Source organism: Bombina bombina, chromosome 1, assembly GCF_027579735.1.
Source record: "Bombina bombina isolate aBomBom1 chromosome 1, aBomBom1.pri, whole genome shotgun sequence".
NCBI classification, from domain to species: Eukaryota; Metazoa; Chordata; class Amphibia; order Anura; family Bombinatoridae; genus Bombina; species Bombina bombina.
Genome location: NC_069499.1, coordinates 1,050,638,663 through 1,050,665,583, shown reverse-complemented (window position 1 = coordinate 1,050,665,583; position 26,921 = coordinate 1,050,638,663). Strand labels below are relative to the sequence as shown.

The 26,921-nt window shown below is 35.5% G+C and overlaps 1 protein-coding gene across 1 annotated transcript in view; it reads left to right on the top strand.

Moving 5' to 3' along the window:
- Window positions 1-9,800: 9,800 nt before the first annotated feature.
- Window positions 9,801-26,921, top strand: part of HNF4A (hepatocyte nuclear factor 4 alpha) — a 91,069-nt gene continuing 73,948 nt past the window's right edge. The window contains 1 exon segment of the mRNA XM_053689783.1: window positions 9,801-10,002. Within this exon segment, the coding sequence (XP_053545758.1) occupies window positions 9,888-10,002 (115 nt within the window). The 5' untranslated portion in view covers window positions 9,801-9,887.

The window sequence follows — 26,921 nt, the reverse complement described above, 5'->3', positions numbered from 1 at the left end:
CTCCTTTTACAGTCTAAAGCAACTCCTTCTACAGTCTAAAGCAACTCCTACAGTCTAAAGCAACTCCTTCTACAGTCTAAAGCAACTCCTTTTACAGTCTAAAGCAACTCCCTCTACAGTCTAAAGCAACTCCTTTTACAGTCTAAAACAACTCCTTCTACAGTCTAAAGCAACTCCTTTTACAGTCTAAAGCAACTCCTTCTACAGTCTAAAGCAACTCCTTTTACAGTCTAAAACAACTCCTTCTACAGTCTAAAGCAACTCCCTTTACAGTCTAAAACAACTCCTTTTACAGTCTAAAGTAATTCCTTCTACAGTCTAAAGCAACTCCTTTTACAGTCTAAAGCAACTCCTTTTACAGTCTAAAACAACTCATTCTACAGTCTAAAGCAACTCCTACTGTCTAAAGCAACTCCTTGTACAGTCTAAAGTAACTCCTTGTATAGACTAAAGCAACCTTGGAGGGCTCATTTGTGCTTAATAAAATAGATAGATAGATAGATAGATAGATAGATAGATAGATAGATAGATAGATAGATGGATGGATGGATAGGCAGATGATTGATAGATAGATAGATAGATAGATAGATAACAGATGATAGATAGATTACAGATAAATTAATATTTTATGAAGCAAAAATCAGTCAGCTATTTTTTATTTCTCAAAGGTATGTTCTCTCCATACCTGCTTTAAATGTCTATTTTGAGGTTGTGGGTTAGTTTAACTTGTTTGAGTATGGAAAGTATTTTGGGTTCAACAAGCTGAGCTCATTCTTCTGCACTGTTTTCAGTTTCTGGCTTTTGTTGTAATGTAAAACCTTATATATATTTAGTATACACAGGGTCGGAGGTTTTTCATATGTGCTTTTCAGTTTAGGCAAAAGATTTACTTTGTGATAAACATTACAAGAACATAGAACAATACATTTTATTACTAGATTTATTTTACCCCATATACATGTTATATAAACTGAGTAAACATTCTAACAAAAATATGTAGTTTTCTTTGTATACATGTAAACAGGTAAATTTGTGCTGAGCATCAGGGGTATAGGGAAAATCCTTTGCGTTGTTGTTGAGGTTCCTGTGTATCCCCTCATGGCAGTGTGTAATTATGTTAATGTATCTACTACAACTGTCTGTGTAATAAACATTTAATTTATAATTCAAACTTTTAAATTCTATTCTCTTTTATTGGTCACTACTTTTCAAGCTTCATTTATTTTTGTTAACAACTTTGATTATCTATAAAGGTACTCACAATCTATATTTTTAAAGGGACAGTAAAGTCATAAATAGACATTAATGATTTAGACAGAGCATACAATTTTAAACAACTTTCTAATTTACTTATATTATTAAATTTGGTTCCATCTCTTGTTGTGCTTTGCTGAAAGGTTTATCTAGGAAAGCTCAGGAGCATCAAAGAACCTAGGTTCTAGCTGCTGATTGGTGGCTGCATATATATATACAGATTGTCATTGGCTCCCCCATGTGTTCAGTCAGAAACCAGTAGTGTGTTGCTGCTTCTTCAACAAATGATACCAAGAGAAAGTAGGAAATATTGATAATAGAAGTAAACTGGAAAGTTGTTTAAAACTGTATGTTCTACCTAAATCATGAAAGAAAATTTTGGGTTTCATGTCCCTTTAATAATACATTATGCCGAATACATGTAAATGTGATAATACTCAAACACAACACAAACTACTCAAATACTAACACAAATTATATATATATATATATATATATATATATATATATATATATATATATATATATATATATATATATATATATATACACACACACACACTGTAGGTATAGATAAATATTTCACCAAAAAAACATGAGATATATAGAAATATGTATTTAAGAATAAATAGAGCATAATTTTCTATGTGAAGAAGATTGGAATAAGAAATATTTATATTTCATGTCGGGTTAGCACACTTGAGTAAACGCAATTGGGTGTGCGGGTGAGTAAGGGTGCTTTTTCTACTTTTCTGTGCTCCATTGAATTCTGTGTGGCAATGGGGGGTAGTTATCAAGCCGTCAACCTCAAATACGCTGGAATTCCGCAGCGTATTTGTGGCGAGGCTGATACGCCTTAGTTATCAAAGGCTCGAGACCGGCAAAAGTAGAATTTTGTGACGTAAGCATCGATCCGCCGGACTCCGTCCGACACAGATCGATTCTTACGTCACTCCAGATGTTCCGCACACAAGTGCGGCACATTCTCACTACTTTTGCTAGTTATCAAAAAACTAGCAGGTACGCTCGGCACTTTTATGGCCCAGCGTACCTGGTTTTCAATCCGCCACCCCTGGAGGCGGCGGATCCCATAGGAATCAATGGGAGTCTGACCATAGCGAAAGTACAAGTTCGCTGCTGACAGACATCCCATTGATTCCTATGGGAGCTGTCTACACCTAACACCCTAACATGTACCCCGAGTCTAAACACCGCTAATCTGACCCCCCCTACACCGCCGCAACTAAATAAAGTTATTACCCCCTAAACCGCCGCTCCCGGAGCCCACCGCAAGCTACGCTATACATATTAACCCCTAAACCGCCGCTCCCGGAGCCCACCGCAACTATAATAAATGTATTAACCCCTAAACCGCCGCTCCCTGAACCCGCCGCAACCTATATTAAATGTATTAACCCCTATCCTGCCCCCCCTACACCGTCGCCACCTATAATAAATTTATTAACCCCTAATCTGCCCCCCCTACACCGTCGCCACCTATAATAAATTTATTAACCCCTATCCTGCCCCCCACTACGCCGCCGCCACTGTAATAAAATTATTAACCCCTAAACCTAAGTCTAACCCTAACCCCCTAACTTAAATATTAATTAAATAAATCTAAATAAATTAACTCTTATTAACTAAATGAATCCTATTTAAAACTAAATACTTACCTTTAAAATAAACCCTAATATAGCTACAATATAATTAATAATTATATTATAGCTATTTAAGGATTTATATTTATTTTACAGGTAACTTTCAATTTATTTTAGCTAGTTAGAATAGTTATTAAATAGTTATTAACTATTTAATAACTACCTAGCTAAAAGAAATACAAAATTACCTGTAAAATAAATCCTAACCTAAGTTACAATTAAACCTAATACTACACTATCATTAAATTAACTAAATAAACTACCTACAAATAACTACAATTAAATACAATTACATAAACTAACTAAAGTACAAAAAATAAAAAAAGCTAAGTTACAAAAAATAAAAAAATAAGTTACAAACATGTTAAAAATATTACAACAATTTTAAGCTATTTACACCTAATCTAAGCCCCCTAATAAAATAACAAACCCCCCCAAAATAAAAAAAAATCCCTACCCTATTCTAAATTAAATAAATTTCAAAGCTCTTTTACCTTACCAGCCCTTAAAAGGGCCATTTGTGGGGGCATGCCCCAAAAAGTTCAGCTCTTTTGCCTGTAAAAGAAAAATACAACCCCCCCCAACATTAAAACCCACCACCCACATACCCCTAATCTAACCCAAACCCCCCTTACAAAAACCTAACACTAATCCCCTGAAGATCATCCTACCTTGAGTTGTCTTCACTCAGCCGAGCCACCGATGGAACTGAAGAGGACATCCGGAGCGGAAGAAGTTAATCCTCCAAGCGGCGCTGAAGAAATCTTCCATCCGATTAAGTCATCATCCAGGCGGCGCTGAAGAAGTCTTCGATCCAGCCGATGTCATCTTCAAAGAGGCGCTGAAGAGGTCTTCTATCCGGGCGAAGTCATCTTCCAAGCCGGGTCTTGAATCTTCCTTCCGCCGACACGGAACCACCTTCTTCACCGACGGACTACGACGAATGACGGCTCCTTTAAGGGACGTCATCCAAGATGGCGTCCCCTCAATTCCGATTGGCTGATATGATTCTATCAGCCAATCGGAATTAAGGTAGGAAAAATCTGATTGGCTGATGGAATCAGCCAATCAGATTGAGCTCGCATTCTATTGGCTGTTCCGATCAGCCAATAGAATGCAAGCTCAATCTGATTGGCTGATTGGATCAGCCAATCGGATTGAACTTGAATCTGATTGGCTGATTCCATCAGCCAATCAGATTTTCCTACCTTAATTCCGATTGGCTGATAGAATCCTATCAGCCAATCGGAATTGAGGGGACGCCATCTTGGATGACGTCCCTTAAAGGAGTCCGTCGGTGAAGAAGGTGGTTCCGCGTCGGCGGAAGGAAGATTCAAGACCCGGCTTGGAAGATGACTTCGCCCGGATAGAAGACCTCTTCAGCGCCTCTTTGAAGATGACATCGGCCGGATCGAAGACTTTTCTTCAGCGCCGCCTGGATGATGACTTCATCGGATGGAAGATTTCTTCAGCGCCGCTTGGAGGATTAACTTCTTCCGCTCCGGATGTCCTCTTCAGTTCCATCGGTGGCTCGGCTGAGTGAAGACGACTCAAGGTAGGATGATCTTCAGGGGATTAGTGTTAGGTTTTTGTAAGGGGTGTTTGGGTTAGATTAGGGGTATGTGGGTGGTGGGTTTTAATGTTGGGGGGGTTTGTATTTTTCTTTTACAGGCAAAAGAGCTGTTTTCTTTGGGGCATGCCCCCACAAAGGCCCTTTTAAGGGCTGGTAAGGTAAAAGAGCTTTGAAATGTATTTAATTTAGAATAGGGTAGGGCATTTTTTTATTTTGGGGGGGTTTGTTATTTTATTAGGGGGCTTAGATTAGGTGTAAGTAGCTTAAAATTGTTGTAATATTTTTAACATGTTTGTAACTTATTTTTTATTTTTTGTAACTTAGCTTTTTTTTTTTTTGTACTTTAGTTAGTTTATGTAATTGTATTTAATTGTAGTTATTTGTAGGTAGTTTATTTAATTAATTTAATGATAGTGTAGTATTAGGTTTAATTGTAACTTAAGTTAGGATTTATTTTACAGGTAATTTTGTATTTCTTTTAGCTAGGTAGTTATTAAATAGTTAATAACTATTTAATAACTATTCTAACTAGCTAAAATAAATACAAAGTTACCTGTAAAATAAATATAAATCCTAAGATAGCTATAATATAATTATTAATTATATTGTAGCTATCTTAGGGTTTATTTTACAGGTAAGTATTTATTTTTAAATAGGAATAATTTATTAAAGTATAGTGTAGTGTTAGGTGTAATTGTAACTTAGGTTAGGATTTATTTCACAGGTACATTTCTCTTTATTTTAGCTAGGTAAGCTATTAAATAGTTAATAACTATTTAATAGTTATTGTACATGGTTAAAATAAATTGAAAGTTACCTGTAAAATAAATATAAATCCTAAGATAGCTAGAATATAATTATTATTTATATTGTAGCTATATTAGGGTTTATTTTAAAGGTAAGTATTTAGTTTTAAATAGGATTCATTTAGTTAATAAGAGTTAATTTATTTAGATTTATTTAATTAATATTTAAGTTAGGGGGGCGTTAGGGTTAGGGTTAGACTTAGGTTTAGGGGTTAATAATTTTATTACAGTGGCGGCGGCGTAGTGGGGGGCAGGATAGGGGTTAATAAATTTATTATAGGTGGCGACGGTGTAGGGGGGGCAGGATAGGGGTTAATAGGTTTAATATAGGTTGCGGCGGGTTCATGGAGCGGCGGTTTAGGGGTTAAACTATTTATTTAGTTGCGGAGAGGTGCGGGATCAGCAGGATAGGGGTTAATAATTTTATAATAGAGGGCGACGGTGTAGGGGGGGCAGGATAGGGGTGACTAGGTATACTGTAGGTGGCAGCGGTGTCCGGGAGCGGCGGTTTAGGGGTTAATACATTTATAAGAGTTGCGGCAGGGTCTAGGAGCGGCGGTTTAGGGGTTAATACATTTATAAGAGTTGCGGCGGGGTCTAGGAGCGGCGGTTTAGGGGTTAGTAACTTTATTTAGTTGCGGGGGGCTCCGGGGGCGCCGGTATAGGGGGTAGAACAGTGCAGTTTAGTGTGAGTGCTTAGTGACAGGCTAGCAATAAAGCTGGGAAAAAGCCGAAGGGCAGCGAGATCGGATGAGTGATAACTGTCACAGTCCGCTGCTCATCGCCCCGCGGCTTTTTGACAGCTTTATTTGATAACTTAGGCGTATTTTTTCAGGTCCGCGGCGGCGAAGGTAGGCGAGCTTAGGCGGGCGTATTGGGCCGGCGAAGTCAGAAAAGTAGACGGCTTGATAACTACCCCCCAATATGTTGATGCAGTTGCTATATTCAAAGTTGTTTTTTTGCGCACATCTGATTATCACTCATGTGACAACTTTTAACTTTCAACTTGTAATACATGTGCTCCCCAACACGGCCAAAAAGCTTACTTCTAGCAAAGTTAACACGGGAGCACTAATTTACACTCCACTAGTAATCTAGTCCTCAGTTTATCTATTAAACCAATTCCTTTATTTTAATATGGTTCTGCTTCTCTATAATTCCAGATGAGGATACTGCAGGTGAGCTAATGAGAGACAGGTATACTTGCATATGCTCCAGTCAGTGATTGTGTGAGCGCAGAGAGAAAAAATAACAAAATAGAGAATTTTAAATTTACAATTGAATGTCCCATCAAATCACAAATGAAATTAAAATAATATGACTTCATTTTTAAATTAAATGCTATTATGGTAAAATAATATAACATTTTAATTAGATCTCCCTTTTAAGTGACCCTAATAATAATTGACACCTGTATTTGTGAACGATCTTCACAACTGACTTGTTTCTTGTATATTTCTGATTTTTAAGGAACATGAAACTCAAAACATTTCTCTAAAAAATAGAATTTGTTATTATTATTAATGTTACCAAAGTGGTTTACTTTTTTCTGTGATCAGCCAATGAGCATTAGAGTTCCCGGACTCAGTTGTACAAAAACATCAAATTCCATCACATTAAATTTAAACAATTTTTACTTGAGCTTTTTTGTTTATAAATATATATATATACATACATTAACATGTACATGTTGCTCTTTTATATATTATAGAAAATGTTTAAGTACCATGTCCCTTTCCGTCCTAACTATAGCAACTTGATAGATGAAGGTAGTGTGACTTATCTCCTGACTTTGACAAGTTTGGATTAATTGTATAAAATATGTGGAGTGTTCTGTGGTTCTCAGACTTGCTATATTTGTACTAACAAGTCAGCTCAATTTCTTGCAAAGCTGACCTGAACCAACACGGGCTGTAGCCTGTAAAAGTAAGAGATAAAGGATGACAAATGAATTGCCTTTATGAGGATGACTGACTTTGGCAGTGTATAGTTGGTGCAGAAGAATAGATCCATTAAAACTATAGCTGCACTCTTGTTTGCATTTGTGTATTAGCATATGTCAGTGTACCTTTTTGTGTTAAAGTGGCTCTGCATATGTTTATAAGTATATCTCAATGTTTATCAGTTTGTGTGTAAATGTATCAGTATATCTGCTTGGGTATCAGTATGTTAGTGTGTCTGAAGTGTATTATTGTTTCTGTAATTTGTCTGTATATGCACCAGTTTGTGTATTTATCTATTTAGTGACAATAATTTTATGTCAGTCAGACCATGTTTGGACAGGTTTCAGTGTGTGTGTATGTGTATTAGTGTGACTTCTGTCTTTATATGTTACACTGTCTTTGTCTATATATGTTACACTGTCTTTGTCTATATATGTTACACTGTCTTTGTCTTTGTCTATATATGTTACACTGTCTTTGTCTATATATGTTACACTGTCTTTGTCTTTGTCTATATATGTTACACTGTCTTTGTCTATATATGTTACACTGTCTTTGTCTATATATGTTACACTGTCTTTGTCTATATATGTTTGTTTGCCTAAAAATATGTCTGTACTATCAGTTTATCTCTATATTTCTCTGATATTGGTCAGATTGTGTTTATATATCACTAATGAGGGTTAGTAAATCTGTAAGGCATCATTGTGTCAATACATGTATCAGTACAGCATGTCTGTGCGAGTCTAAATGTATCAGAATATAGCAGTATGTCTGCACATGTATGTCAGGGCTTCTATATGTAACACTGCACATGTATGTCAGGGCTTCTATATGTAGCACTGCACATGTAAGTCAGGGCTTCTATATGTATCACTGCACATGTAAGTCAGGGCTTCTATATGTAACACTGCACATGTAAGTCAGGGCTTCTATATGTAACACTGCACATGTATGTCAGGGCTTCTATATGTAACACTGCACATGTAAGTCAGGGCTTCTATATGTAGCACTGCACATGTAACTCAGGGCTTCTATATGTAACACTGCACATGTAAGTCAGGGCTTCTATATGTAACACTGCACATGTAAGTCAGGGCTTCTATATGTAACACTGCACATGTATGTCAGGGCTTCTATATGTAACACTGCACATGTATGTCAGGTCTTCTATATGTAACACTGCACATGTATGTCAGGGCTTCTATATGTAACACTGCACATATATGTCAGGGCTTCTATATGTAATACTGCACATGTATGTCAGGGCTTCTATATGTAACACTGCACATGTAAGTCAGGGCTTCTATATGTAACACTGCACATGTATGTCAGGGCTTCTATATGTAACACTGCATATGTATGTCAGGGCTTCTATATGTATCACTGCACATGTAAGTCAGGGCTTCTATATGTAACACTGCACATGTAAGTCAGGGCTTCTATATGTAACACTGCACATGTATGTCAGGGCTTCTATATGTAACACTGCATATGTATGTCAGGGCTTCTATATGTATCACTGCACATGTAAGTCAGGGCTTCTATATGTAACACTGCACATGTAAGTCAGGGCTTCTATATGTAACACTGCACATGTATGTCAGGGCTTCTATATGTAACACTGCATATGTATGTCAGGGCTTCTATATGTAACACTGCATATGTATGTCAGGGCTTCTATATGTAACACTGCATATGTATGTCAGGGCTTCTATATGTAACACTGCACATGTAAGTCAGGGCTTCTATATGTAACACTGCACATGTATGTCAGGGCTTCTATATGTAACACTGCACATGTATGTCAGGGCTTCTATATGTAACACTGCATATGTATGTCAGGGCTTCTATATGTAGCACTGCACATGTATGTCAGGGCTTCTATATGTAGCACTGCATATGTATGTCACGGCTTCTATATGTAGCACTGCACATGTATGTCAGGGCTTCTATATGTAACACTGCATATGTATGTCAGGGCTTCTATATGTAACACTGCACATGTAAGTCAGGGCTTCTATATGTAACACTGCACATGTATGTCAGGGCTTCTATATGTAACACTGCACATGTATGTCAGGGCTTCTATATGTAACACTGCATATGTATGTCAGGGCTTCTATATGTAACACTGCATATGATATTTGTCACTGTGTCCCTTTGTATTATTGTATTTCTGTGCACAACTTGCCTGCAGGTTTACCAGTATATTTGTGTGACTGTTCTCCTATGTCATTGTATTATGTGTGTGTGTCAATGTGTCACTGCATATCTATGTGTAGAATTATGTTTGTGTATCACTTTGTCTATGTATGTTTTAGTGTTTCAAGTTCCTTGTTGTACCTAAGCAGTAGCTGCAAATAGGAACTTACAGGTCACTGTAGCTATAAATGATAAAACTAAAGTGAGAGAAGAAGGGAAAGAAGGAGGTTATACAATAAACATCAATAGGTGGGTAGTTTAAAAATTAACTTTGGGGACTCCACCCTAAGAGAGCTATAGGCCTTGTAGCTTTGCTAATCCATTCAGTTCAACATTGCAATTTAACACATTGGGAGAAGAGTGGAGTAAAAGGCACTAAAGGTTCTGGGGCCAATAACCTCAAACTGGGGATCTACTGGAACGGAGCCGCTGTTTGCTCACGATAATGAGACTTTCTAAAGCTCTGATAGACATGGATATGGCAGACTATACTGAAGCGTTGGATCCAGCTTACACCACTTTGGAGTTTGAAAATATGCAAGTGCTGTCTATTGGGAATGGTAAGGCGGCTTCTCACTTATATTCATATATAGTCACTAGTGTTACTGGCATTACTGGTGTCATGTGAAGCAACTGATATTGCTCCAAACACTGCAATATGTGAACACACTTATAGACACATCTTTATTGTAACTATGCCTCTAAATATGTATGAAGACTACAATGTCTGTCTGCCTGTCTATAACTATGTATATATCTATCTATCTCTTCTCTATCTATATCTATCCTTCATCTATCAATCTATCTATCTATCTGCCATCTATCTGTCTGTCTGTCTATCTATCTCTCTATCAAGCTGGCATTTCCACTAGTCCTTAACTAGTAAGTAATTGAAGAATGCTAGTAAGAAAAGTAGTCTTTTCCTTATATTTAAAATTCCGTTTACTAGTACATTTTTACATTTCCTTCCTCTCCTTTCCTGTGTCTAGTGTGTGTACATGCATGTATATGTTTCTATGTATATGTGTGTGTGTGTACTTGTGCATAAGTGTGTGTATGTGTATTTGTGTGTATGTATGAGTGTGTGTGTGTATTTGTGTGTATATATGAGTATGTGTGCATGTGTGTATGTATGAGTATGTGTGTGTGTGTATATGTTTATTTGTGTGTATGTATGTGTGTGTATGTATGAGTGTGTATGTATGAGTGTGTGTGTATGTATGAATGTATGAGTGTCTGTGCATGTTTGAGTGTGTATGCGTGAATTTGTGTGTATGTATGAGTGTGTGTGTATGTATGTATGTTTGTATGAGTGTCGGTGTGTTTGCATGAGTGTCAGTGTGTGTGTGTGCTTGTGTATGTGTGTTTGAATATGAGTGTCGGTGTGTGTTTGCATGAGTGTCAGTGTGTGTGTGTGCTTGTGTATGTGTGTTTGTATGAGTGTCAGTGTGTTTGCATGAGTGTCAGTGTGTGTGTGTTTGTATGAGTGTCAGTGTGTGTTTGTGTGTGTAAGTTACAAGTTTCACTCAATGCTAAAGATAGACACCTAATGTTTAATTCATCTGCTGCAATTTGTTTATTGTCTTTAGCTTCTTTAATGGTCCTATAGTCCTATAGCAACCATGAGTTTGGGGTTAGTGTGTGTGTATGGATATAACATATACTCAACAACACACAGACATACACATACACGTTGTAATGTGTAAAATGTGTGCATGCGTTTTTTATATTTTGGTCTCTATGATTATAAGATCCCTAAGGTCACACAATTTTATTAAATGAGACAGACAAGCTACAAAGCAAATAATTTTAGCAACTCTGATTTACTCTTTTTACAATTAGGTATATATCTCTTGATAACTCCATTCCCATTATATTTGTTTACATCTGCAACTGACGTCTTATGATTTTAAGGGATTTGTGATACAATCTGAAAATATATACATACATACATTAAATAATGCATATGTATTGCTGTAGAGAAGACAGCTGTGTACCTTGTAAATATTAAAGGGACATTCCATTGTTCATTTAAAAGTGCAGTAGTAAAATATGTAAAAAAATATATATGTTTTTTTTATGGTTACAAGGTTTTTGTGCCATGCAACTTTGTTTTTATCTAAAATTTTAAGTTACATAGATTTATGTCTATTTGTTTTAATCTGCTATATAATTGTCCAAAATAAAAAAATAAAAAAATGGAATCTTTTATAAAGAATCTATTTTTTATCAAAATTACAAAACTCACTGTGAGCACACAAAATGACCTAAAAATTGAATAATGTGTTTGCTAAACAAATACAGATCTCAGTGGTATTTTCTAGAGAAAAAGTTTCTGAACATAGATTTTGATGACAAAAAATATTCCAAAAATATGCCAAAATCCATAGAATAACCTTATCCTTAGCATTCCTTTTTTTCAAACAGTATTTATTAAAGAGCATGAAACCCACACATTTTCCTTTGTGATTCAGACAGAGAATACAATTTAAAAAAAGTTTTCAATTTACTTTTATTATCAAATTTACTTTGTTCCCATGGTATTCTTTGTTGAAGGAATAACTAGGTAGGCGTCTGGAGAACTACATGACAGGAAATAGTGCTGCCATCTAGTGTTCATGCAAATGGATAACAGTTTTGCAACTGTTTACACTCCTGACCTTATATTGACTGACAACAAAAGATACTAAGCGAAATAAAGAAAATGTGATAATATAAATATATTAGAAAGTTGTTAAAAGGGCCACTAAACCCAAAATCTTTCTTTCATGATTCAGATATAGAATATAAATTTAAACAACATTACAATTTACTTCTATTATTTATTTTGCTTAACTTTTTAGATATCCTTAGTTGAAGTAAAAGCAACGCACATGGTGAGCCAATCACACAAGGCTTCTATGTGCAGCAACCAATCAGCAGCTACTGAGCATATCTAGATATGCTTTTCAGCAAAGAATATCAAGATAATAAAACAAATTAGATAATATAAATAAATTAGAAAGATGTTTAAAACTGCATTCTCTTTCTAAATCATGAAAGAAAAAATGTGGGTTTCATGTCCCTTTAAGATGACATGAGCTCTATCTGAATCATAAAAGAAAAATGATGGGTTTCATGTCCCTTTAACTCATTGGTAGCCAAAGAATGCTGCAACATAATGAATCCCCTCATTGCAATGTGTTGCAGCCCACAGTGGAAATCAAAGTGGTTTTTATAGTAATTTAGAATTGACACTAAACAAAAGCTTATATGTACCATGTGCATTCCTTTAGTTAATTTAATATGCTTTTAAACATAGTTTTTGACATTTTACATGTAATACATACTGCTAACAATTTCATCATAATCAATATAATTAACAAAATGTGGACTAATTATTTTATAATAATCAAATGTTTTCTGAGGAAACTACCTCAGTATTAGATTTCAATACCAGTATTCATTATGTATGTCCTGTTTTTATGTTATGTAATTGCTTGATTTCTAAATTCAGTGCTTGTCAGCTTATTAAGAAATGTTTGACTATTAGGTATAATGTATGTCTACCTCACAATATTTACACAGACTTTTCATAAAATAGTAATTGTATATAACTCAATTTTATGTTGCCTGTGTCTACAAAAGTGTGTATGAAAAGGAGTGATTTGCATTTTTATTGGGATTCAGCAGTTGGTTAGTAGACAATTTGCTTAGAGACTTTATGAGGCAGATTTACTACACAATGCTATCTATCACCACCCTCAGTTGTCAAGGCAAATACACAGAAAAGGCACTGGAAGCAGCAATATCTTTGTTTTAGTTGCCAAGATGGAACATACAGTACATAGTAATACATTTTATTACAAGTGAGAAATAAGGAATTGATTTGAGAAGTAGACTGTTAGTTATCCATTAGGCAGGAATACACTTGGGTAAATCCAGGCTTGTCCAATCTTAGGTTCAGGGGCCATAATGTCATCTTCCATTGCTCTCTATCTGGCCCCTCAATTCTGTAGTCCACAATACTTGCTGTCCCCTCCTCATATTTAATGCTGAGCACTGGCTCATTTCTGTTCTATCGGTGGGGATCTTTTGTGTATGTTTATGACCTTGTTAAATAACTGCTAATTTTAAGTTTGGTTTGGAAGAGCAGCCCACTCCCCTCACTTTTGTTATTCAACCATACTCCAAAACTGACAAGCATAATGTGCTAATTTGACAGAAGCTGCTGAAGTTCACATTTAAATAATGAATATATTGCTCATCAGCCTGTGTAGTCATAGTAATCTCAAAATAACCCAGACCTGGCTCAAAGAAGTACCAAGGCAGTAAGAAGCACGGGAGGGCTGGCCCTGCAACATGCTCAAATAATAACGCTGGTGACTGGGCAGGACTAAAGCAACAGGTCCCAGCCCTCAGCTGGCCCTGGCCCACCAGGCAAATGCCCTGTGTGTCTTATGCTCATTCCAGGCCTGGAACTCAGTTAAAGGGACAGTCTACACCTAAGTGATCTTAAAGTTTACTTTAGATTAAGCTGCAACTATCCTCCTGCCCTTTTCTTTATCACGCAACAGTAACAGTAAAAAAGTTATTAATATTGTTTCTGGTCTCTCTGCCCACTGATGACATCACGATCAGGGCTGAATTAAAGGCTTCACTAGGTACAAAAGACTCACTAATTGGATTCAACAGACTATCAATGCTATTCAGCAAAGTGCATAGATGCAGCCTATATCATGATGTCATCAGTGGGCAGAGCTTGGCAGCCATTTTCAAGTGACCAGAAATAATAGGCATTTTAAAATAACCGTTTTACTGTTACTGCTGCATGATAAAGAAAGGGGCAGGAGGATATTAGCAGCTTAATCTAAAGTAAGCCTTTAAAATAATTAAGGTGTAAACTGTCTCTTTAAATCATGCTCAAAAACCAGTGAAAGGTTTTATGACCTGTTGACAGAACCATTTTTATTTTATTTTTTGAAAATGACAAAATGTACTATTTTTTATCTGCTATGAAAACTAGTTTCTTTAAATAAATCAGTGTGTACCCTTAAGATAAAGTAACTTTTCCATGTCATGAAAGGGCTGAACATAATTCTAACACATTTTTATTTCGGACCTATTAAAAGGGTTTCTGATTCTAAAACAAATTATAAGTTGTTTGCTCTGTGTTTTTGGATCCATTACAGATATACAATGTAACTTACAATAACATGTTTTTAATCACTCTTATGGGAGCTGCAATAAGGTTGTTTACATTAATTACTTGGTAGTAAATGCAGTTAGTGAATTTAAAGGGACACAATACCCATTTTTTTCTATTGTCATTCAGACAGAACAGACTGAACTTTTTAAAAAAGTTTCAGATTGCCTTCTGTTATCAAATTTACTTTGCTCTCTATCTATCTTTTGTTAAAAACTAGGTAGGTAGGGTCAGAAGAATGCATGTGTATAGAGCACTATATGGCAGCAGATTTGCAAGAATACTTTTAACAAAGTTATAAATTTACAAGAGAACTAACATGACAGTAGTGTTTGCTACCATGTAGCGCTCCAGACACGTGCCTATTACCTCTCTAGGAATTCTCTTCCACACACACAAAAAATACCAGGAGAATGAAGCAAATTTGATAATTGTCTGAATCACAACATAGCAAATTGTGTGTTGCATGTCCCTTTAAGGTTATATTTACTAAACAGTTGTCTTTAAGGAATTGTTTTGAACTGCAAATCAGACCATAAGGTAATGCTTTCTAATGCTACTTCAGTTAGAATTAATCTAAAGATAAACATGCACTATACAGTATATGAGCACATTAGTATCAGGGATTATTAAAGCAAGGGCAATGATACTCTGATTTGACCTATTTTTAGAATTATCAGTAATATGGAATGTTTTAAAACAAGGCTTTACAAATAATAATAATAACAACATATTGCGCTGTTCTCCAGGTTGGACTCAAAGCGTTTTATACAAGAAAGTTGGAATAAACACTAAGGGGCCGAATTATTAAGCTCTGAATGGAGCTTGATGCCCCTGTTTTACGCGAGAGCCTTCAAGCTCGCCGGAAACAGCAGTTATGAAGCAGCGGTCTAAGGATTGCTGCTCCATAACTTGTCCGCCTGCTCTGAGGCTGCGGACATCAATCCTTCCTATCCTATACGATCGGGCTGATTGACACCCCTGCTAGCGGCCGATTGGCTGCAAATCTGCAGGGGGCGGAATTGCACAAGCAGTTCACAAGAACTGCTGGTGCAATGATAAATGATGACAGCGTATGCTGTCGGCATTTATCAATGTGCGGCGGACATGATACGCTACAGCGTATCATGTCCATCCGCACTTTAATAAATCGGCCCCCATGGGCTAGATTACAAGTGGAGCGCTATTGTTTAAGAGCGAGCGATATCGGGTTTTTGTTATACTGTGTATTTAATGTAAATATTTCACATTCCAATGTTCTGCACATAGGGGAATATGTTCTAGGTATTTTAAAATATATATTCCTATACAAGTGGCCCTCGGTTTACAACGGTTCAATTTACACCGTTTCAGAATAACAACCTTTTTTTCCAGTCATGTGACTGCTATTGAAAAGCATTGAGAAGCAGTGCATTTATTTAAATAGCCAGTAGGTGGAGCTGTCCGCCTGTGTTGCAGCAAAGCCAAGCAAGCTGAAATTAATCAGTTTAACCAGACCTGAGCTATCGATCAGATTTCAAAGGATCAAGATCTTCCTGTCTATAAATCAGTCCAGATTTGCAGAAAAATGCAAGTGAAGTCTGTGTTGTGTGATTATTTTATTAGGTTTATAAAGCTGTTTAGCAAATGTTTTTGTTCATTTAACTTAGTTTAATTACATATTCTGTGTTGTGTGATTATTTTATTAGGTTTATAATGCTGTTTATCATTTAAATTCTTCATTTCAAAGCTTTAAAAAGAATGTATTAGATGTTACTTATGTCAATTTTGAGAGGGGCCTGGAACCTAACTCCCTCACTTCCCTTTGACTTACATTATAAACTGGGTTTCAATTTAAAACGGTTTCGATTTACAACCATTCTTTCTGGAACCTAACCCCGGCGTAAACTGAGGGCTACCTGTATATATATATATATATATATATATATATATATATATATACATATATATATATATATATATATATATATATATATATATATATATATATATATATATATATATATATATGTATATAATACAAATAGAACATATTCTGCTATGTGCAGAATATTGGATTATGACATATGCAATATTATCTTCTTATGTTGCTCTTTTAAATAACTGCAATTGTGTTTGGGCAACTTTTTCAGCTCCATTGAATAAGATTTTGCATTCCCGACTTCTGAAAGTCTATTTGTTACTGCGACTTTGCAAACGCAAGAGCACAAACTTTTTACTTTCAACTCATTAACGCAAAAAAATATATAATATTCTAGCGGTTTTGACGCTACACTCGTAATCTAGTCCTAAATGGCTTTCATGTATATTTTGTAAACTACGTAGCATAGACATGAACATAGCGCCTAACTTTTATGTTATAACCTGGGAATGATTCAGGGTCAAACTCTTCAAATTTAAACATAAACAAGACTACGGCAAATGGGTTTACTAAGCACTTAGTACCAAACGTATCTAAATGTTTGAATGAGGTTGTAAGATTTACTCAGGGGTACTTGACACACATAGCACAAGGCTGCAGGTTATCTGCTTACTTAAACATTGTACACTTCAGATAAAGTAGTATAAGCAAATAGCGACCTTACAACTTAACCTTTAGTTAACCAAGAATTTATCAATGTGCTCCACATTCTAACAATATTGTTATTGTTTCTTTATAAAACACCTTCTTCTACATATATAATAAACCTGCAATTATACAGTTGTATTAAAGGGACAGTAAACACTTTGTACTTACAAGATATTTATGTTGTGTTGCTATAGAATACCATAGCAGCCAAGACTAAACATTCTTAAAACAAATTAACATCCTTTGTATTGCCGTTATGTTTCAATAGCCAAACTCCACCCACCATTTGCCTTATTTGGAGAAGCCAATCTGAGCTTTAGTCTGCAGACAGCAAGGCTAGTCCCAGTTGTAAAGTTAGTATAAAATCCATTGTTTTGCAGTTGTTAACTTAGGGACAGATTTGTAGCAGAGTTAGCATTGAGAAGTCAGCAGGGTGCTTTTTAAAGGGACATTATACACTCAATTTTTCTTTGCCTAAATGTTTTGTAGATGATCTATTTATATAGCCCATAAAGTTTTTTGTTTTTTTTAAATGTATAATTTTGCTAATTTTTAAAAAACATTGCTCTGATTTTCAGACTCCTAATCAAGCCCCAAAGTTTTAGGAGAATACCGTCAGATACCTTCTCCAGCTTGCTCCTGTTTGTGTAAAGGGTATTTTCATATGCAAAAGAAGGGGGAGGGGGGAGTGTCTTATTTGCCACTTGCAGTGGGCTTTCCTGCTACCCTTTTAACAGAGATAAAGTGAGAGCTTCTAAGTAAGTTTTTAAACAGTTTTATATTGGATTTTTATATCAGTATCTGTGCATCTTATTCTTTATAGTAGTGTCTATTACATGCAGTTATATGAAAATGAGTGTATACTGTCCCTTTAAGTTCTGAGAGTTAAACATTGCTCAATGTATAGAGAAAATTACATGAAAGGGGAACAAAATAAATACAAGTGCATAGCAAAGTTGTTTCATTACACATGACTAAACATTTTATATACAAATCTCAAGGTGTACTGTCCCTTTAACTGCTATTTTACCTTTCAAAGGATCTAAACTTAATTTCCTTTCAACATTAATTAACTCTCTCCTGCACAAACACAGGGTTTTAGCGCTTTTGCTGGGGATCTATTAAAGGGTTAAAAGCACCATGTGACCTTTTCTGAGGTCTTGAGGTACTGCATACATGCTAACTGTCTTGATTTTCCACTGCCAGTCCCATTATTTTGCTTCCTTTCCCATGGTATGATTGTCCCAGAAGTCTGTTCCATATTGTAAAAATCTGCCCTGAGGTGTGGGCTTGGCATGGATCTCTGACTGTTGGAAAAGGACATTTGCCTTTGATAATTTTATGTATTATGGTTGCTAGTTTTTCAAGTAGATTATGCATTAGCTTACATATTAGTGTGTATAATACAATATTTACTATTTTGTGCAAATTATGTGGAAATGAAATATGGTGTTTTAAGATGGAATATGTCAGTGGGCATGGCCAATACTCCCATAACACCTTTGATTGGTCTGCTGCAAAGTGTCCATGATTATTTTAATTGTTTTTCTGTTGGCAACTATGTTGCTGCATAGGAGGCCTTATGAATAATATTGGCTGCTCGTGAATAATATTGGCTGATATAAAATAAAGACAATTAATACAGCATATATCTATTCAGTATTGCTTCAGACCTGATGAAGGGAGGAAAACTCTCAAAAGCTTGTCTTTGAAATATTATGCATCTTTTATATATATATATATATATATATATATATATATATATATATATATATATATATATATATATATATATATATATATATATATATATATATATATATACTGTATATATAAATGCAGCCTGCTACTGAAGCAAGCTCATGCACAAATTGCTAGTGATGTCACACAACTTCTCAACAGCTGTGGTACTAAGATTACCCTGGACAGATTCTGCTACTGTAGGGCAGATGTGCTTGCATGCATGTTATATCCATATGGGCAGGGAAGGTGACATCACTCATAGGGAGTTTAAACAGAAAGTTAATTTAAAGGGACATAATAATTGTCCAAATTTTTGCTTCCGAGCATTACTCCCATTTCAGTTCTGGAGTGACTGAGCACATGCTAACTGGCTATCTAGAGTGGGAATAATGTACAACAGCCCATATTTAAAGGCAGTGGAAAGTGAAAGAGACATCATGTGTTGTAAAACAGCTGGTGATGGGTGGGTGTGCCTTGTGAACTAGACTTGTGCATTAGTTTTAATGAAAATGAATGTAAATGTTTAACTAAAATTCAGTTTTCGTTTCATTTTAAACTAAATAAATAATGAATAGTGCAGCCACTGAATATTCGAGGAAAAAAATTTCCTTGAATATTCGGGAAAAAAAGTTTGTCCGAAACAAACATTTCTTGGCTGCACATCTCTACTGTGAAGTAGGGTTTGATAACATACTGGCCTAGAATTATGACCGAAGGATAAACATTACATTGAAACGTACTGTCCTCTTTAAATTTGTAAAAAAAAAACAACTACTCTGAATGTCAGCTGTGGAAAGATCCCTCAAAAACAAACTTGCTTTGAACACATACCACAGCAAGTCGACAATTGCGCATCCAATTGTGTTTCATCCATATTTTATATATTAAAAGAAAATTTGGAAGGTGACTAGCAAAATCCACTAAGTACACAACAGTGCATTAGATTGAAATATTTTCCTTAACTCAACTTTGCAGTAATTACATCTTAAGTCTGTTGATTTTGAACACCAAGCTGGGTAGAAGTGAATAGATTATCATTTATAACTGGAGTGTCTTGAGAGTGCTAAGCTATTTGGCTGGAGCGAGTGGGGGGTCAAAATTCCAGGTTACTTATTCTTAATTTTTTTTAAAATTTAAATCCCCATGTAACCTTACTCCTTGTCTTGAGTAAAGCTTAATAAATGAGGGAGCTAAAATAATGTTTGAGGGTAGGGTTAGCTTTTGTTTGCGGTATTGGTCTTGCATAGTGCTTTCAGGACAAAGAGTAGCCTCAATGAGAAACAAGAGCTCAAACCCTGTATTTTGTTGTATTTCAATGGGTTGTGAGTTCAGACCCAATGACCCACCTGCCACTTTACTACACCTCTTTTAGGTCCATAAAAATAAATCTTAGTGCCACCCTGGCCAAGAATACTAAAACCTAGACCACATATCACTCACCACTTTCTAGAGATCATCTGACTCCCCCAGGATCCTCTTTGAGTTACAGTTCTACATTGGAGCAGACGGTATTGGAAATTGTCAACATGGTTATGGAGAAAGTTTTAAAAATGTAGGGGAGGGTACAGGCTTTGGGATTTATTCATTAAAAAGGGATCCATATATTAGACATGTTCCCAAAAGAGTTAAATAGGGGATAACATCTGACACCAATACTATAAATAATGAGGTTGATCATAATATTGCACTTGTTTTCAGCAGATAGACAATACTTCAGGGGTTTCATGATTACATCACAGGTTGAAGGGCAAGCGTCCACAGTGTAAATGTTTGTGTGTGTGTGTGCATGGATAGATTTATTTATGTATATCTGTTTGTAACCTTGTTAACCAATATGGCAGTAGTAATATATGTGTGTTTCACCCATCCACAAAACCATTGTTACATTAGAAAACTTTTTGGTGTACTCTGTAATAAATCAAACAGGGTTATCTGGGGTTTATCAATTTCTTTTAGCTGTTGAATCGTATACGTGAAAAAATAGCCTTATAAATGTGTCATTCATTACTTACCGAGAATTCAGATTATGATCAGAAAAACAGGCCTGCCACATAGTATAGGGCCATATTTTACCAAAACAATGAGAAAGGCTGATAGTGATCACATTGATATAGAAAGCAGCTTGTTGAGAGCCGATAATTATCAAATGATAGATTGTGACCTAGCTCCATGTTTGCTTAAAATAAGCATTTAGTCATTGTTGAAAAAAAATCTCTACATTATTTATTATGTGTGGACATTTATATATATATATATATATATATATATATATATATATATATATATATATATATATATATAATCTTTTTTATTTTTTTTCATGATATATATTTAATGAATAATTCTAAAGAGAAAGGGATGGCTAAAATACAAAGGCCTAGATTACAAGTGGAGCACCATGATACTGCAGGGTGCACAATCAATATTGCAGGACCGCGTTAAGGTTAGCTTCCAATCTGATATTATTACAAGTTATAATCACATGCATCCGCAGTGACGATACCAAGTAGCCAATCCAGAATATGTAAAAAAAAAAATCTTCTTTATTCAATGCCCTTAAAAACATACAGATAACATAACGCGACAGGTACTGGTAAAAACAACAATATGCTCAAGCAGGGGAGACTGAGGCTCCAAAACACATGCATTTTGTACGCATGCGCACTTGATCACTGCCCTCTATTATTACAGGTCCATGGTAAAACTGAATAACAAAAGAATGTTTAGCGCAGTGAATATGAATATTCGATATATTATGAACATTCGTAATTGAAATAGATTTGCATTATTTTGAATTAGCTTTTTAAAATTAGATTTTATATTCGAGAATAAACATAAAATTTGAATATTCGAGAGAATATTACCGAATGCTAATTAAAATGTGAATACCAATATTCGAAATAGAATGTTAGAATGTTTGATAAACATTTGAAATTTGATTCAAATGGACGAATGTATAAAAAACATTAAATTCCAAATGTTGCAAAATATTTGCCCATCCCTGCCAATGACAAGAGGCATTTATGTGCAGCCACCAATCAGCCGCTAGCTCCCAGCAGTGCATCGCTGCTATTGAGCTTATCTAGGTATTCTTTGCAACAAAGGATAACAGGAGAACAAAGCAAATTTGTTAATATAAGTAAATCGGAAATTTGTTTAAAATTACATGCTCTTTCTGAATCAAGGAAGAAAAATATAATTGGTTTTTATGTCCCTTTAATGTACATCCTCCAATATGCTACCACTAGTCGTTTTACCCTACATAAAAACATGATATGATCTATGCATCCTTGTTAGGAAGAAATGAGCAAATGTAAATTAGAGGTGCATAATGGTGAGGATTTCTTATGTCTCCAGTGTGTGTGTCTCTGTGTATACAGGTTTATTTATACTTTTATATTTGTTTTTTATATGCTTATTTCTGTGAATGGTTCTACACCCTGTTTGTTTTTTCTTATCTTGGCATTGCTTGGTCTATATTGTCCTCGGGGAGCATTGCACTCATTTCTGTTTGTAATATTGTAAATTAGACTCATTCTTCATATATGGCAATATTTAATCACATGTATTACCTTTTTATCAAATGTTTATGGCTTTATAAGAAAAGCTGTTCCAAGCACAGAAGAAAAATCATTTAGGTGCGGCACGTTCTCTTTTGGTGACTCACCTGAGACCATAAAATTGCAGCACACTTACAATTAAGCACAAAGGCGAATCTCTTCTTCACTTAGAGTATGCATATGCAATAATCATGTACAAATGTTGTTTTTATAATTTTATAAGCCTTTTAAATTATTACATTGTCATATGGACACTTCACAAAGTAGCGTATTCTTTTTTTTAATTAAAATTTGCATTTAAATTGGCTCAAGTGAAACAATGAATCAAATTGTCTGCCTTTTTTTTCAAAGAGACTTGAGTGTTGCAGGGAAATAAAAGGAAAATAGAACAACGCCAGCATAATATTTTAATGCAGCTTTCACTATATGTGCATTAATGGCTGCGTTTTAACTCTGAGATGAGCACCTTTTTATATACTCCTCAGTGCTTTTCTCCAAGCATAAAAAAGTTGATTGACAGGCAATTTAGCATACTTTATGGCCATACCAATCAGTTACTGCCTAGGCTCTGAGATTGGCACCATGCGAGTACACAAGGTATAATATTAAAAGAAAAGTTTAAGCAGTTTTATAATACATACATTATTATTATTATCACACTTGATCTTTCTTTCACTCCTCACATTCAGTCTTTGGCCAAATCCTGTCGCTTCCACCTTAAAAACATTTCCTTACACAAGACACAACTAAGATTTTAATCCACTTTCTCATCCTTTCCTGCCTCGACTACTGCAACTCCATCCTCTCTGGTCTCACTAGCTGCCGCCTAGTTCCTTTACATTCCATAATGAATGCTTCTGCCAGACTCATCTTCCTTACACGTCACTCTTCATCTGTTGCACCTCTCTGCCAATCCCTTCACTGACTTCCTCTTGCCTCCAGGATTAAACACAAAATTCTCACTCAGACATACAAGGCCCTCAACTGCATTGCTCCCCCTATATCTCAGACCTTGTCTCCAGACACTCTCCCTCCCGTCCCCTTCGCTCTGCTCACGACCTCCTACTCTCTTCCTCTTTTGTTACTTACTCCCATTCTCCCCTAGTTTTGAAAGCTTCAAGTGCTCCCTAAAGAGTCTACTGTTCAGGGATGCATACAACCTACATTAACCTTTCCTAATCTCAGTTCCTCTCCTCCATTGCTATCCCCTTGAACCCCCTTAGCATGTAAGCCTTAGAGCCTAGTTGTTTGCAGATCACCTTCACAAGAGCTGACTACAACAGTGCAACTGTCGGCAGGGTCCTCTACTCATTTGATCCATATAAATGTTACCTTGTATATCACGCCTATTTTTATACCACTGCAGAATCTGTTGGTGCTCTACAAATAATTGATAATAATAATTATAATAATTATCAGTAATTTGTAAAGTGCCAACAGATTCCACAGTGCTAAAAACATGGGTCTAATATGCAAGGTAACAATTATGGGAGACAAATGGATAGAAAGCCCTGCCAAGAGTTGTACTAATGTAAATCAGCTCTCATGAAGGTGATCTACAAAACAGATGGGCTTACATGCTAAGGGGATGATAAAAGGAGAAGAGGAGCTAAGATAAGAAAATGTTAGTGTTTATTGTATGCATCCCTGAACAGTAGAGTCTTTAAGGAGCACTTGAAAGTTTAAAAACTACGGGAGAGTCTTGTGGAATGAGGCAGAGAGTTCCATAAGATAGGGGCCAATCTAGAGGAGTCATGTAGACAAGAATGTGAAGAGTTTTAAGAAGAGAGGAGGAGAGAAGAAGGTTGTGAGCAGAGCGGGATGGGAGGGAAAGTATCTGGAGTTGAGGTCTGAGATATAGGGGGAGCAGTATTATTGAGAGCCTTGAATGTCAGAGTCAGGATTTTGTATTTTATTCTGGAGGTTAATGGTAACCAATAAAGGGATTGGCAGAGAGGTGCAGCATTTATTATGGATTGTAAGGGAGATAGATGGCAGCTAGGGAGGCCGGAGAGGATGGAGTTGAAATAGTCAAGGTGGTAAATGATGAGAGAGTGGATTAAAGTCTTAGTTATGTCTTATGTGAGGAAATAGAAACTTTTGGAGATGTTTTAAAGGTGGAAGTGGCAGGAATTGGCCAAAGACCGGATGTGGGCAATGAAAGAGAGATCTGAAGCAAGTGGGACCCCAACACATTGGGTATGTGGGGTTGGGGTAATGATGTTAATGTCAACAGTTATAGAAAGTTGGGGGTGTTGAGATTTTGGAAGATGAGGGGGAAATAAGGAGCTCAGTCTTCGAGAGATTTAGCCTCCAGGATGAAATATATGAAAGACAGTTAGTGACACAAGTTAGTAAGGAAGGAGATAGGTCTGGTGCAGAGAGATAGATTTGGGTATCATCAGCATAAAAATGATATTGAAACCCTTGGGACTTTATTAATAAACCTAAGGGTAATGTATAAATTGAAAAGGGGACAAAGGACAGAGCCTTGTGGTACCCCAACAGAAAGTGGTAAGTGAAGTGTAATGAACATGTAAAGCTCCAGCATGCTATTTCACTGTTTTTTCATTTCATTATATGAGCTGTATAGCAACTGTATACTATTAGAGCAACTTTCTACTGAAAATATTTAAAAACTCTTTATATAACTATTAAACTATCTGGTGCTCATCATTAAACAAAATATATGGCTGCTAATTGGTGAGTACACATAAAACAGTGGCTATCTATGTTGAAGTATGCCGTGTATTCATAGCATTATAAATAAGTAAAATGGTAATTTAATAACCCTCACACAGACTACAAACACAGACTTTACATTTATCTTTACAAAAGTATCTCCATACAGCCAGTCTGAGGCTGCACTGTTCAGTCATATTTTCTGCACAAAGCAAAGTGATACTAAAAAAAAAAAAAAAAACACACACACAAAAAATAAAACTAACAACTTTTTCCAGGATTATATTTTATAACCATCAAGACATTAAACTCACATATTTCTATCATGATTATAACAGAATACTAAAGTAGATATTTTAAATAGTTTGTATGGAAAAGGGTCAAATAAGAATTGTTTATGTTATAACAGAAAATACCTGTTTTTGGGTATAACTTTTCCTTGGGGACTGACAACTCACTGCTTGATATGGCCAACTCATACTGCTCTTTTGGTAGATAATACAAACACTGGCATGAATCTTATTCAGGACAAACATCAGTTTTTACAATGAAAACTTGAATTTTTATTGTTTTAAATGATAGATAATCCCTTTATTACCCATTCCCCAGTTTTGCATAACGAACACAGTTATAATAATATACTTTTAACCTCTGTGATTATCTTGTATCTAAGCCTCTGCAAACTGCCCCTTTATTTCAGTTCTTTTGACAGACTAGCAGTTTAGCCAATCAGTGCCTGCTCCCAGATAACTTCACGTGCACGAGCACAGTGTTATCTATATTAAATACGTGAACTAACACCCTCTAGTGTTGAAAAACTGTTAAAATGCATTCTGAAAAGAGGTCGCCTTCAAGGTCTAAGAAATTAGCATATGAACCTCCTAGGTTAAGCTTTCAACTAAGAATACCAAGAGAACAATGCAAAATTGGTGCTAAAAGTAAATTGGAAAATTGTTTAAAATTACATGCTCTAGCTGAATCATGAAAGTTTATTTTGGCCTAGACTGTCCCTTTAAGATACCTAGTTTAGATACAATAAATAACAAAATTGCTTTAATATCCCTTTAAGATATAAGTATTACTATTACATAATAAAAAGCTTTCAATAATTGGTTGAATGAAATTCCAATAAACTATATCAAAAGTTGGAAAAACATGACACAATCCAGGCAAATGTTTACATAATGGAGGCTAGTTAGAAAACATGGTATATTATAAAATTGACAAAAGTAGTTTACAGAGTGAAACAATGCTGCTTTGATGTGCAAATAAAATCACTTGAAAAGCTGCCGTAACCAATTTGAGGCAATTAAAAAAAAACTGTTATAATATAGTATCTCAAATGTATAAAACTACAATGTAATTTAAAACAAAATAGGACAAATAATATTTATGGTTCCTTCTTTCTGCTTCCAATCATTTCATACACAGTTAATCTGCCTCATGTGACAAACTTTACTTACTGCATTCCAGTCTGGCCTGGTTATTTGGGTGATTTCTTTGGTACTCTTTTCCTTTAAAGGACAATCCAGTGCAATAGAATTGCATAATTAAGTTAACAAGTGCTTAATAAAAAAGACAATGATTTAACACCTACTCTGAATTTCAAATAAGCAGTAGATTTTTTTCTGACAAATTTATTTTTTCTCCCATGTTCCGGGCCCTTGAATCATGTGACAGACATCAGCCAATCACAGACTAGTATACGTATACCCTGTGAGCTTGCGCACATGCTCAGTA